The sequence below is a fragment of the Rosa chinensis genome, chromosome 2 (genome assembly GCF_002994745.2).
Source record: "Rosa chinensis cultivar Old Blush chromosome 2, RchiOBHm-V2, whole genome shotgun sequence".
In the NCBI taxonomy this organism is placed as follows: Eukaryota; Viridiplantae; Streptophyta; class Magnoliopsida; order Rosales; family Rosaceae; genus Rosa; species Rosa chinensis.
The window spans coordinates 67,824,505-67,836,951 of record NC_037089.1 but is presented as its reverse complement, the minus strand read 5'-3'; the positions used below and the strand labels follow the sequence as shown (position 1 = coordinate 67,836,951).

General features: G+C 38.5%; 1 protein-coding gene across 1 annotated transcript; it reads left to right on the top strand.

Moving 5' to 3' along the window:
* The first annotated feature begins 10,588 nt into the window (after window positions 1-10,588).
* LOC112188053 (12-oxophytodienoate reductase 3-like) lies at window positions 10,589-12,004 on the top strand. The gene has a single exon (XM_040515184.1). It carries the CDS (start codon window positions 10,797-10,799, stop codon window positions 11,985-11,987), a length of 1,191 nt encoding a protein of 396 aa, XP_040371118.1. The 5' UTR covers window positions 10,589-10,796; the 3' UTR covers window positions 11,988-12,004.
* The last annotated feature ends 443 nt before the right edge of the window (window positions 12,005-12,447 follow it).

The following is a 12,447-nucleotide window of genomic DNA, read 5'->3' as shown; positions in this document are numbered from 1 at the left end:
TTTCGAGAAAACATTATCTGAAACAAATTTCAGTTTAATGACACAAAAGCAAGCTAGTTCAACCTCTAATAACCTAGACTAACTATTATTTTGTTCTCGATCAGTCTTCTTATCAATATGTACTGAATATATATCGAGTCTTATCTTATAGTTAGCTCAAGTTATGAGGGAAGGTGCAGATCAAAGTGAGTTAGGATTAAGTTAAAGATTATACATCTGACATCTAACTCAAGTGACCACTGATCGAGGGAAGACAGTAGATAATTAGGATTAAATCAAGGCCAAAATCATCGAGTTTTCACTGATCCACAGGGCACCAGGGCATCATGCTGGATTGGAATTTGCAGCTTTCAATTCTCATTCTCCAACTAGCTAGCCAGATAATCAGGACGTACCATTCGCAGTAATGAAATCAAAACTTGCATATGTACCTCAACTTTAGTAATGAAATCAAAACTCGCCATATTCGGTTAATGGAAATTTCAGTTTCATAATTTTCTTATCTTTGCTATACAAAACTTAATACAATAAGTATCTTTCTTATCTCAGTTACGTTTCATAATATACGTACTGACAAATTTCAGAAGTTGACTAGTATTGTCCTTCTGAGAGTTATCATTTTTTCTTGATCCCACTATTTAATTGACGGATGCAATGATCGACGAAGTAGGGTATATATAAACTTACAATTAATATGAAAAAGGGATACTTTTGGATGGAAAGATCGACTATACATCTCGAGTAGTGTTCCAAATTCCAGAGACTTTTTCTTCCTTTCTGTTGCACAGTTGGTGAAGGAGGGACAAGCAAACAATACCAAATTCTAGAATTTGGAAGCATAATTGGGACCCTTTACAAAGTTAAAGATTAAGACATTATCATGCTTTAAGCAAAGTCAGATCACCATCAAGCTAATTAAATATATGTAGTATGATACTGTGGAAGGCAACGTTGATTATTCTATCTTTATATGAAAGGAAATGTGCAACATGTGGCTGAAAAGAGTATAGTTCCACGAATAGAACATTGAGAGTAAAAAGTTTTGCCTTTTGTGAAGTTAAGATGTGGTTTTGGTTCTTGTTGTTTGGTGATGCCAGTCGATCCTTGGACCTAATAGTCTTCACAAATAAAGCAAAGACCACCAGGCCAAGGAGGGACCAGCAGTTAAGATGTGGTTTTAAGATGAAGTTAAATATAATTTCTTTGCTTAAGACTAAATGATAGGATAAAATAAATAAAAGATCGAGCAGTCAATAGCAGACATCTTATCCAGTTTCATGTTTTAATTGGCTATGATTAGACATTTCAAATTGATTTAGAGCTATGATTGGACCCTCCTATCAGGCATGCATAATCACCAAGACCAAAATATAGGTATTTATAAGAAGGCAGATATTGGTGATTATAACGGACCAGTGTTACTCATTATAATGTTTAGGTGAGAGTTAAGTTTAGGTAAGCTCACATAACAGTAGGTACTCATTACACGCGGTAGTAGGATTGATAGTTGAAGCATTTGTTATGTAAAAATGATTGCTAAATGGAAAAACTACATTACAACACTTTTTTATGTCTTGAGAATAGCATACACAGGAAATGAAGCATAAAACCTAGTAGACAAGCAGTAGTAGAAACTAAAACATAGATATTAGAACAACAAAATGACTTTTATGGCTAGTATATGTAGTTTGCAGACACTAAAGAGTACCTCTAGAACAGTTGTCTACCTCTATCAACATGTGAATTCTCAAGCTTAATTAGCCTCACCAGCCCCAAAATCACTGATTATCAACCTTCTTCCTCGATCATTAGTAGTGGTATCGTAGGGATGTGGGGATGTCTCAAGCTCAGGTGTATCTTGCCTCATGTAGGTCTTCCAATTTGGGGTGATGAAGTCAAGAATTGCATAATACCCAGAGAAGGGATTGCTGGTTGGAGTCTCAAAGCTTGATGGAGTCAGAAAAATGTGAAGCTTGTGGGATGGACAACCGAAGTAAAAGACATGTATCCTGTTATTTTTTAGGGCTCACACATTGGTCTAGGTGAAGTTCATGTGTAGGAGTTCCAATAAAACTTGTTGATTGTTTGGTTCACATGTGGAGGGGAGTGAAGATGGCTGGTCGAAGTCAATTGAGTAGATTTACTGGAAAAAAGTGACTTGTTGGGGAGGTAAATATTTCAGTATCCAGGGAATGTGAGTGAGATGATTCAATCTCCACATAATTCACATCAAGTTGTGTGGGAAAGAATTCAGCAAACCTAGGAAGGTAAACTTTTAGTAAAGGATTAGGGTCATTTGAAGGTGGTGGCATGAAAGGAGTAGTTAACAAACCATGGTGATTGAGGAGAGTTTGAAGATAGAGTATTAGTCTCCTCCTATACTGAAAAGATGAGCATTATGCGGCATAATTTTCCTCCGGACATTGCTTGACAAGGTTCACAACAATATGGAATGAACTAGTATTGAGTTGTGGTAAATATTGAGTGAGACTTGTGTGTTTTTATAGAAGGTGAGGAGGTAACCTGCAAGATTAACTTGTTAACAACCAATATTAAATTCCAGTAAGTATGAATTGCATTACCATACTTTGTGATGCACATATCACTGAGTTCCCCTTGCCTAGTTAGTTTGATTCGATCAAATCAGTTGTCATTAGCTTCAGTCATTTATATTTAGTTTCAAGGCACTCATATAGATGTTGGTGATGAAATAGTTGTGGTAGCAATGTACATGAGATTGATGAAACATCTTCTTATTGTTTCATCTTTTGCTTCATATATAATTCATGATTGTGTGCAATAAATGTTGGTACATATATGTAGAATCACTTATATGTTGTTTTTAGGGCTAAATACTGTTTACCACCCTGTGGTATGGACCTCACATCAATTCAGTCCTTCGACTTTCAATTTCATCAAAAACACCCCCACACTATCATTTTCTCGTCCAATAGGTCAATTCGTTATGATTCTGTTAATTTATGCTGTTAGATGCTGACGTGGCGATCCAACTCAACACAGGTGGGCCCCACATGGAAGTGAAATTCCTAAAATGACCCTGGCCAATCTGAAATGAAAAAATCCAAAATAAATCAATACTTTGCTTTTGGGGAGATTCGAACCCACACAAGTGGGTGTAAAAGTGAGATCCCCAAGCACCAGACCACATGCGTGGTTGTATTAAATTCTCACAACATTAATATATATTTATATACCCAACCGGATATGGATTAAATCCAAAATAAATCAAAACTTTGCTTCTGGGGAGATTCGAACCCACGCAAGTGGGTGTGAAAGTGAGCGCCCCAACCACCGAACCACATGCGTGGTTGTAATATATTCCCACAACATTGATATATATTTATATACCCAACCGGATATAGATTAAATCCAAAATAAATCAACACTTTTCTTTTGGGGAGATTCGAACCCACGCAAGTGGGTGTGAAAGTGAGCGCCCCAACCACCGGACCACATGCGTGGTTGTAATATATTCCCACAACATTAATATATATTTATATACCCAAACGGATGTGGATTAAATCCAAAATAAATCAACACTTGGCGTTTGGGGAGACTCGAACCCACACAAGTGGGTGTGAAAGTGAAAGCCCCAACCACCGGACCACATGCATATTGTTGACATGCTCCAACAAAAATTAATATATATCTCTATTTTGGATTTAATCCATATCCGGTTTGGTATACAAATATATATTAATTTTGTGGACATACATTAGGCCTTTGCATGTGGTCCGGTGGTTGGGGCTTTTACTTTCACACCCACTTGTGTGGGTTCAAGTCTCCCCAAATGCAAAGTGTTGATTTATTTTGGATTTAATCCACATCCGGTTGGGTATATAAATATATATTAATGTTGTGGGAATATAATACAACCATGCATGTGGTCCGGTGGTTGGGGCGCTCACTTTCACACCCACTTGCGTGGGTTCGAATCTCCCCAGAAGCAAAGTTTTGATTTATTTTGGATTTAATCCATATCCGGTTGGGTATATAAATATATATTAATGTTGTGGGAATATATTACAACCACGCATGTGGTCTGGTGGTTGGGGATCTCACTTTCACACCCACTTGCGTGGGTTCGAATCTCTCCAAAAGCAAAGTATTGATTTATTTTGGATTTTTTCATTTCAGATTGGCCAGGGTCATTTTAGGAATTTCACTTCCATGTAGGGCCCACCTGTGCTGAGTTGGATCGCCACGTCAGCATCTAACGGCATAAATTAACGGAATCATAACGGATGGACCTATTGGACGAGAAAATGATAGTGTGGGGGTGTTTTTGATGAAATTGAAAGTCGAAGGACTGAATTGATGTGAGGTCCATACCATAGGGTGGTAAACAGTATTTAGCCCTTGTTTTTAACCACACAAATGATGCTAGGATTTCTCTATTGGCAAATGTTGGTGAAAGATTAAAGATCAAGGAATGGTGGACTGCGAAAGTTAGTTGCTTATTGAAGAACCCAACAACTAAACATCACAATATTGAAGGCTTTGTACCATTGTAGTCCAGGTTCATCACAAGCTTCTTTTGTACCAAATAATGATTAAAAAAATGCCAATGTTGTAGGAAAAAGAGATTCAAGAGAAAGTATATGTGTATTCCATTGATAATAGGGACCCCCTATTTATAGAGGATTACAAACAAATACAATATCTTTGAGTACAAGCAATCCTATTGTAATTAAGACTAGGATATCTAGAATAATCTACCCCTATTACAATTAGAACAAGGAAACCTGTTTGGACCAGATACACTAAATATGAATTTCATTTAACAGCCAAGGCACGCATTATAAGAAATGTCGACATGGCTGTTTAGGTTGGCAGAAGCCAAAAGTGTACCTTACTTTTGTACCTATGTATATATTGCTGTAAGATTGTAAGAATAAGATATTAGGTTCTCCTTTGATTTAAATGTAAAGGTTTGAGTTGTGGTTTCGCATAAATTAGGTAGTTTTTTTTTTTTTTTGCCAATTGATTGACCCATGCTTTTTATGCTTTGATTGATCCATTCTTTCAAATAAGAGTTCATGTTTTGTTGGGCTGGTTTACATATCATCCGCATCTTCATTATTTAATAAGGTGTGAGAGATGGATCACTGACTAATGGTGCCAAGTCCACTCGGACTCACCATTTGTGTTGATTAGTGTTCAACTGTTTCTAAAACACACTACTATCAAATAATGTTCCCAATTGGTGTCCTAAGGCCAATTTGTAGTAGTGAATATTGACATGTATTATTTCCAATAGGTCATGAAAACCTAGCTGATACAGAGAGAGAGAGAGAGAGAGATGGAGTACTTACCAGAGCTTAACTCCTTCAGGCTTGTATAGCAACTTCAATATGTGCTCGACTCAATATTGATATACTATATATGATCAATGCTTTCAGACTCTTGCTTGTCACTGCAATCCAAAGACTCTTTCTTGTCACTGCAATCCAAATGATTCAACAATACATTTTCGATCATTGGTTGTAAAGGAGGCCAAATATAAGAGCCTTAGTCGCACCTCGTGTTTGGCTCCAAAACCAGTCTGGTTGCAAACAGTCTCTTTTGAGCGTGCACAGGCTTGCCAGCACCTTGGGGTGCAGTCGTCGGGGAATCCCTTGACCTGACTTCTTCTCAAACACTGTGGATGAGGAGAGCACCAACCCCGTCACAAGATTCTTTTCTATGCCTTTCAGAAAAGGATTTTTTTCCTTACGGATATGATCTCTTACGTTCACCGAATCGACACTTAACGTTGTAGGTTAAGCAGAGCAATCACTGGGACGTCTGGAGAAAGCACTGGTTTGCCTAAGATTGACTTTAGCTTCGCTGGGTTGCAACTAGGTTGCAGGTAGGTTTGCTCCGGAGAGGCTTTGATAATCTGTGCGATTAGTTGATTGAAGAGTTGTGTTTTCTATATCGTCTTTAGCCTCTATATATAGGCTGCTGCAGATTCTCCTTCCTGATAGGAATGAAATACTATATTTTAGGACACAGTTATTGGCCTTGAATCAAATCAAAACTCTTAATAGTTATGATAACTATTGTAGGATTAACTCTGTCGTAGCAATCTTCTAGGCAATGTTAATTACCTTCTGGAGTCCTGGACGTAATCTTCTTGGATGTGAACTATAGGATATGCACGTATCTTATATTGATATATACCTTCACGAGGACTCATATCCAACAATCTTTAATTGCATGCATATATATATATATATAGCCCACATAATCTAACTTGTATATATACCTTGACGTTCGCCACTATCGCCAGCAAGACTTAATTGCATAGTACCATGATTCCTTGCATCTTATTGGCAGCCTGTTCCACGTCCACCTTAATTGCATGGGAGGCCATAATTACTTCTATATATAGAACAATGGAGGATAATTGAATCCCTACTGAATTGGTCCACCATATTAATTGCCATATGGGTGTAACTTGCATGGCCCATGTAATCCAAGCCATGAATACGTCAACCTCCACCTTTTATGTGCACAATCTTTAAGCAAACAAACTATCTTTAATTATCAAATATTTGATAATTAATCGCAAATCAAGGAATAGCACGATTCGCTCTAAGATTGTTTAATCTCTAAGTAGGCTTTATTTGGCCTCTAGATAATATATTCCGAACTTGTTGAAAAAATATATAGCTTGGGCCACGGATAGTGGCCCGGTTTTCTTCGACTCCCCATTATTAGGAAAAAATATTAATTTTGGGTTCAAACACCTCAATCAGTTACTTGTACGTACAGGACGTAAAAGCATATATATGCCTGATTCATGAACACATTCTGCATGCACTGAACGACAGACAACCCATGTTAAGTGATGGTTGGTTTAATCCTCAAGCTATACATTGTGTGACGCACTATAGAATTGAGGTTAACCATAAATTAAAGGGGCCGTGACCACTTACCCAATTTTAGTCCAAAAATTGCCCACTTACTCCACCAAGAGTTTTTTAACCCCATTTACCCAATCTAACAGTGTTTGCCTCATTTTAATTAACAAATTACACTCATATCTCTTTCTCCTCCCCCTCATCGATGTCTCTCTCTCTCTCTCTCTCTGATGCTCAACCCAGGCCGCTCTTGACGAATCCGGCAACCTAGACCACGACGACTTCTCTCTCTCTCTCTCTATGATGCTCAACCTAGGCCGTGCTCGACTAATCGGGTGACCCAGACTGCGACGGCTTCTCTTTCACTGTCACTGACGCTCGACCCAGGTCTCCAGCGAACCAGGCCTCTGGCGAATCAGACCGTGATGAATTCTCTCTCTCTCTCTCACTGACACTCAACCCAGGTCTCCGGCGAATCAAACCGCTACGACCTCCAAAAAAAAAAAAAAGATTATTGCCCCCCCCCCCCCCAATAATATGTCTATTCGGCGGCAATAATCACTGCACTGTTTTTTAAAGTACACTAATCTGTTATTGATTAAAAATTGAGTGTCTTTTTAGTGGTCTATTGGGGGCAATAGACAGATTATTGCCCCCCCCCCCCCAAATAATATATTAATTGTGGTTCATTAATCACTGAAATTAGGGATTTGTAAAGTCTTCAGTTGTCTTGTGTTTATTAAAGAAAAACTAATATGTTATTGATTGAAAATGGAGTTTATTTGGTGGTCTATTGGGGGCCAATAGACATATTATTGCCCCCCAATAATGTCTCTATTGGGGGTCAGTAATGTTAGAAACTTTGATTTTGAAAGTCTGAGAAGGTTTATTGAGGGGAAATACACAGAAATAATCATTTTGGTTTTGTTTGAACGTAGAATGGCAAGACCAAGATTCAACATATTGAGCGATTTCAAAGATGAACCAAGCTATTGAGATTATTGCCCCTCAATAATATGATCAAAACACACCACAACAATACCAAATTACTATGAACACAAAGGAAAAGATCACCGAAAAACAATTATAGAGACTTCATAACACTTAAGACACATTACTGGCCCCCAATAAACAGATTATTGCTCCTTAATAATGTAGTTAGAACTACCAAAACACTTCAAAAACTGTAACAAATTGCTCTGAAGACAAAGTAAAAGATCAGTAAACAACAATTATAGAGCCAGAATAACAATTAAGACACATTATTGACCCCCAATAGACAGATTATTGCCCCCCCCCCCCCCAATAATGTAGTCAGAACCACAAAAACACTTCATAAACCAGCTCAAATACACTAAGCTGAGATTCACCAAAATCACTCATCTCTCTCTCTCTCACTCTCAGACTCTCTATCCCTCCCCTCCCCTCGATCTTCGATCTATTCTCTCACTCCTCCCCACTCACCGATTTCTTCCTTCACCGGAGACCAAATCCAGAAACGTCTGCGGGCTTCGTCATCATATGCGGCTTCGTCACCGTCGTCTGGCTTCGTCATCATATGCGAGGAGGTAGGATTCGGGTCTGGCCTGAATCGAGCAGAGGGCCTGGACGGCGAGGATGGAGTTGTTGGTGGTGTCGGCGTCGAACCAAAGATCCTCCCCCTCTCTCTCACTTGAAATCGCTGAGCTCCTCTGTCTCCAGAAATTGCACAGCTCCTCTCTCACTCTAAAAATGGCAGAGCTTCTCTCTCTAAAATCGGGGAGCTTCTCTCTCTAAGTGAGAAAGAAGGAAAGAGCAAAAAAGTCTCAAAAATAAATAAAAAGAATAAAAAAAGAATTAATTGGGTATTAGGGAAATAATCCCTTAGAGTGTTTTGGGTAAATGAGGTTAAAAAACTGTTGGTGGAGCAAGTGGACAATTTTTAAGTTGAAATTGGATAAATGATCATTTCTCCTAAATTAAAATAAGATTACCAGCAGTAAATGATGAGGAGGATTTAAACTTTGATCTTGAATGATGCATGCAATGAATGCCTATATATGTATATATTATATTGAACACAGAATAAATAAATTGTTCTGTTGTTTACTTGTTTAGTTTTATGCCATACTGAAGTAAACATGCACAGACCACAGTGCATATATTAAATTCATGTTACTCCTAGGAACGTTAGTTAAAAGATTATTAACTGCAGTTCCTTTCAATGATCAAGTTTCTTTCATTATCCCTTGTATACAGCAGATTTATAAGAGCCGATCGACAGTTTTACAGCTTTCTCATGACTCCCATCTACGATTGGAAACCCAAATGATGTCAAGGTGTGGACCTCTGTTACATACCCATGCAAGCACGTCAAGAGAAGGAGACATATATAGTAACTTTTAAAGTAATATTAACGATGTTATAAGGATTAAAAGAATAGAAAAATCAAGTTTTTCTGTCAGTTTGCGAGTCATCATTTTCGTCTTGACCCAACTCAATGCCAGTGTACATAAATGCAGTAGGGCATAAACAATAATGAAGCCAACAATGAAAATGAGAATTCACGGCAATCTGCAGAAAGAAGAAGAATCGTTTTCTTTGATCGACAGACGACGAAATTTATTTAGAACTTGTGTTATTTCCTGTCTCCTAGCTAATGCCAACTTTTGTACGACTGATTAATGTAGTTGGGGTCCTTCACCGCCCAATCGGCATGACAGATCGTAGAAGATCCAGTAATATCTCTAAAATTGAATGATATACATGCAGTACTGGAAGGCTTAGTGCTAAAGCGCACACAGCTGAATAGTAGTCCAACGACACCAACGGTCTGCTTTTGAAGTATGAGAAAGTATAGGGTGCGTCCCACTAACCACACTCCGGCCATAGGAATGGAACTCGACCAATATTATTTGCAAGCATGTTGGTCAAGCTGTCTGACCAAAGAGCGACTTCTAAAGTATGAAGGGACAGAGGCAAATCTATATATCTCCAAAAAGAAGTTGTAAGGGATATGCTTAAACAAATTCATGACTGTTTGTGATCAACTGCACGTAATGAACAAAATATTTGATATGCATGCGTAGATATATTGGGTAATTTGACTTTTTAAAAATATCTAAGGAAATATTGATACATGTATGAGAAATATATTAACTTTTGTTATGTACCATAAATGCTTAAACTCATACTTTTCAACTCAAATGATAACTACTAGGAAAAAAGTCATCGTTTAGGAAGTAATTAAGGTCTTCATTAGGTCCTGTTTGGTTGGTGAAAATAAAAGGAATTATTTTCCTCCACTTTTTTTTTTCCTTTGGGAACTAATTTCCTTTTCTTGACTGTCCCAAATGCAGGAAATGAAACACTTTTCTTTCCCAATGTCCATATTCTGGGAAACAAACATGGCCTTAGAGTAAAGTAGGTTTTCGATTAAGTAATTAAGTTATAAAAAAAGTATGCATATCTTATGTTACCAAATTGTAAATTTTTCAAAAATTATCTTCAAAAATTTTCATGCAATTATTTATGCATGACAATAAAATACTACCTAAATAATTACTCTCTAATGATCAGCTGAAAAGACGTCAAAGACAGTCGGGTCGTGGTCTTACGTTGGAACTTCATTCCATGGAAAATTAAAAAAACGTACAGTTTAAGACCCAGAAAACATTCCCAATTATTTATTGCGACCCGCCTCTGTACTCTCCGATTACCGCCGTCGGAACCCACCAGAACATACATTAGAGTCATCGCTTACGCTTGGAACCCACCAGAACATACATTAGACTGTTAGAGTCATCGCTTACGCTTTTAGAGTGCCTCTGATTTCCTATATAAACCTCTATCGATCATTTCTTTCCACAACTTCAATTCAGTACAAACACAGCTTTACTCACCTGAGACTGAGATTCTATACCTCAAACATAAGAAAAGATATAAGAAATGGCGGATTCTTCATCAAAAGGACCCACCCTGTTCTCTCCTTACAAGATGGGCAGGTTCAATCTCTCTCACAGGATAGTGCTTGCGCCACTGACGAGGTGTCGAGCACATAACGAAATTCCGCAGCCAGCGATGGTCAAGTATTATTCTCAGAGGTCGACCCCCGGTGGCTTGTTAATCAGCGAAGGCACTTCGCCCTCCGACACAAGCGCTGGGTATCCACGTGTTCCTGGGATTTACACGGATGAACAGGTTGAGGCATGGAAAAAGGTTGTCGACGCCGTTCACGCCAAAGGTTCCATTTTTTTCTGTCAACTTTGGCATGTAGGTCGTGCTTCTCATCAAGTTTACCAACCTGGCGGGGCTTCGCCGATTTCTTCAACCAACAATCCCATTTCAAATGGATGGAAAGTTCCGATGCCAGACGGATCTCAAGAGACTAATTACCCACAGCCTCGACGCCTCGAAACCCACGAAATACCTCAGATTGTTGAGCAGTATCGCCGCGCTGCCTTAAATGCAGTTCTAGCAGGTTTTGATGGAATTGAGATTCATGCGGCACACGGCTTCCTCATTGATCAATTCTTGAAAGATGGAATCAACGATCGAACTGATGAGTATGGTGGGTCGCTTGCAAACCGTTGCAAATTCTTGATTCAAATTGTTCAAGCAGTAGTTGAAGCAATTGGTGCTGACAGAGTTGCCGTCAGAATCTCACCAGCTATTGATTTTCATGATGCTACGGACTCCGACCCAATTGGCCTAGGCCTTGCAGTGATTGGCAGGCTCAATGAGCTTCAATACAACGTAGGTTCAAAGCTCGCTTATCTCCATGTGACTCAGCCTCGTTTCGCTACTCAAATAAACGTAGGCAGGGCCGAGTTTGATCAAGACAGAGAATCTCAATTCATGCGGACTTTGCGAGAAGCTTATCAAGGTACATTCATGGCTAGTGGAGGGTTTACGAGAGAACTAGGAATGGAAACCGTGGCTTCCGGTGATGCTGATCTAGTGTCGTTTGGCCGAAATTTTATCTCAAACCCCGACTTGGTGTTGAGGTTTAAGTTGAATGCTCCTTTGAACAAGTATATTAGGGAGACTTTCTACACCGATGATCCTGTAGTTGGGTACACAGACTACCCTTTTCTGGAAAGAGAATGTGTGAAAGAGGATGAGCTCTCCCCATTTTGATTGTGATGCTGTTGAAATTGTTCTTGTTCGTTTGGTTGAATAAATCCTTATTGTGATTTGAATGTGATGGAATACAATGTGTTTAAACAAATTGAGTAATGCTTAGTGAGCTGTGACCTGTTAGTAAGTTATAGTCATGAGTTTGATTCTCACTGGAATATGTAAAGGTTGGGTGGGTTAAAAGTTTTTTATTTTTTATTTTTTAAATTGAGTAATGCTAGGTAATCGAATTATTTTTTTAGGTTAAAACAAAAATTACACTTGAATGAGCTCAATATAGATTGTATGAGACACCAACAACTTTACACTAAAAAATATATAAAACTTAGGACTCAATACTATTGTTGTCGCTTCACTCATCATAATCTTCGAGATTTTGAGCGCTAGAAACTTCTTTGGAGTCTCACCTTCCTTGCATTCTTTAGGTCGGCTACGATTTTTAGTCTCTTGGTTTTAGGTA

Bases quoted from the DNA above. Each gene is read 5' to 3' on its own strand.
- LOC112188053 (XM_040515184.1), top strand. From the start codon at position 10,797: ATGGCGGATTCTTCATCAAAAGGACCCACCCTGTTCTCTCCTTACAAG.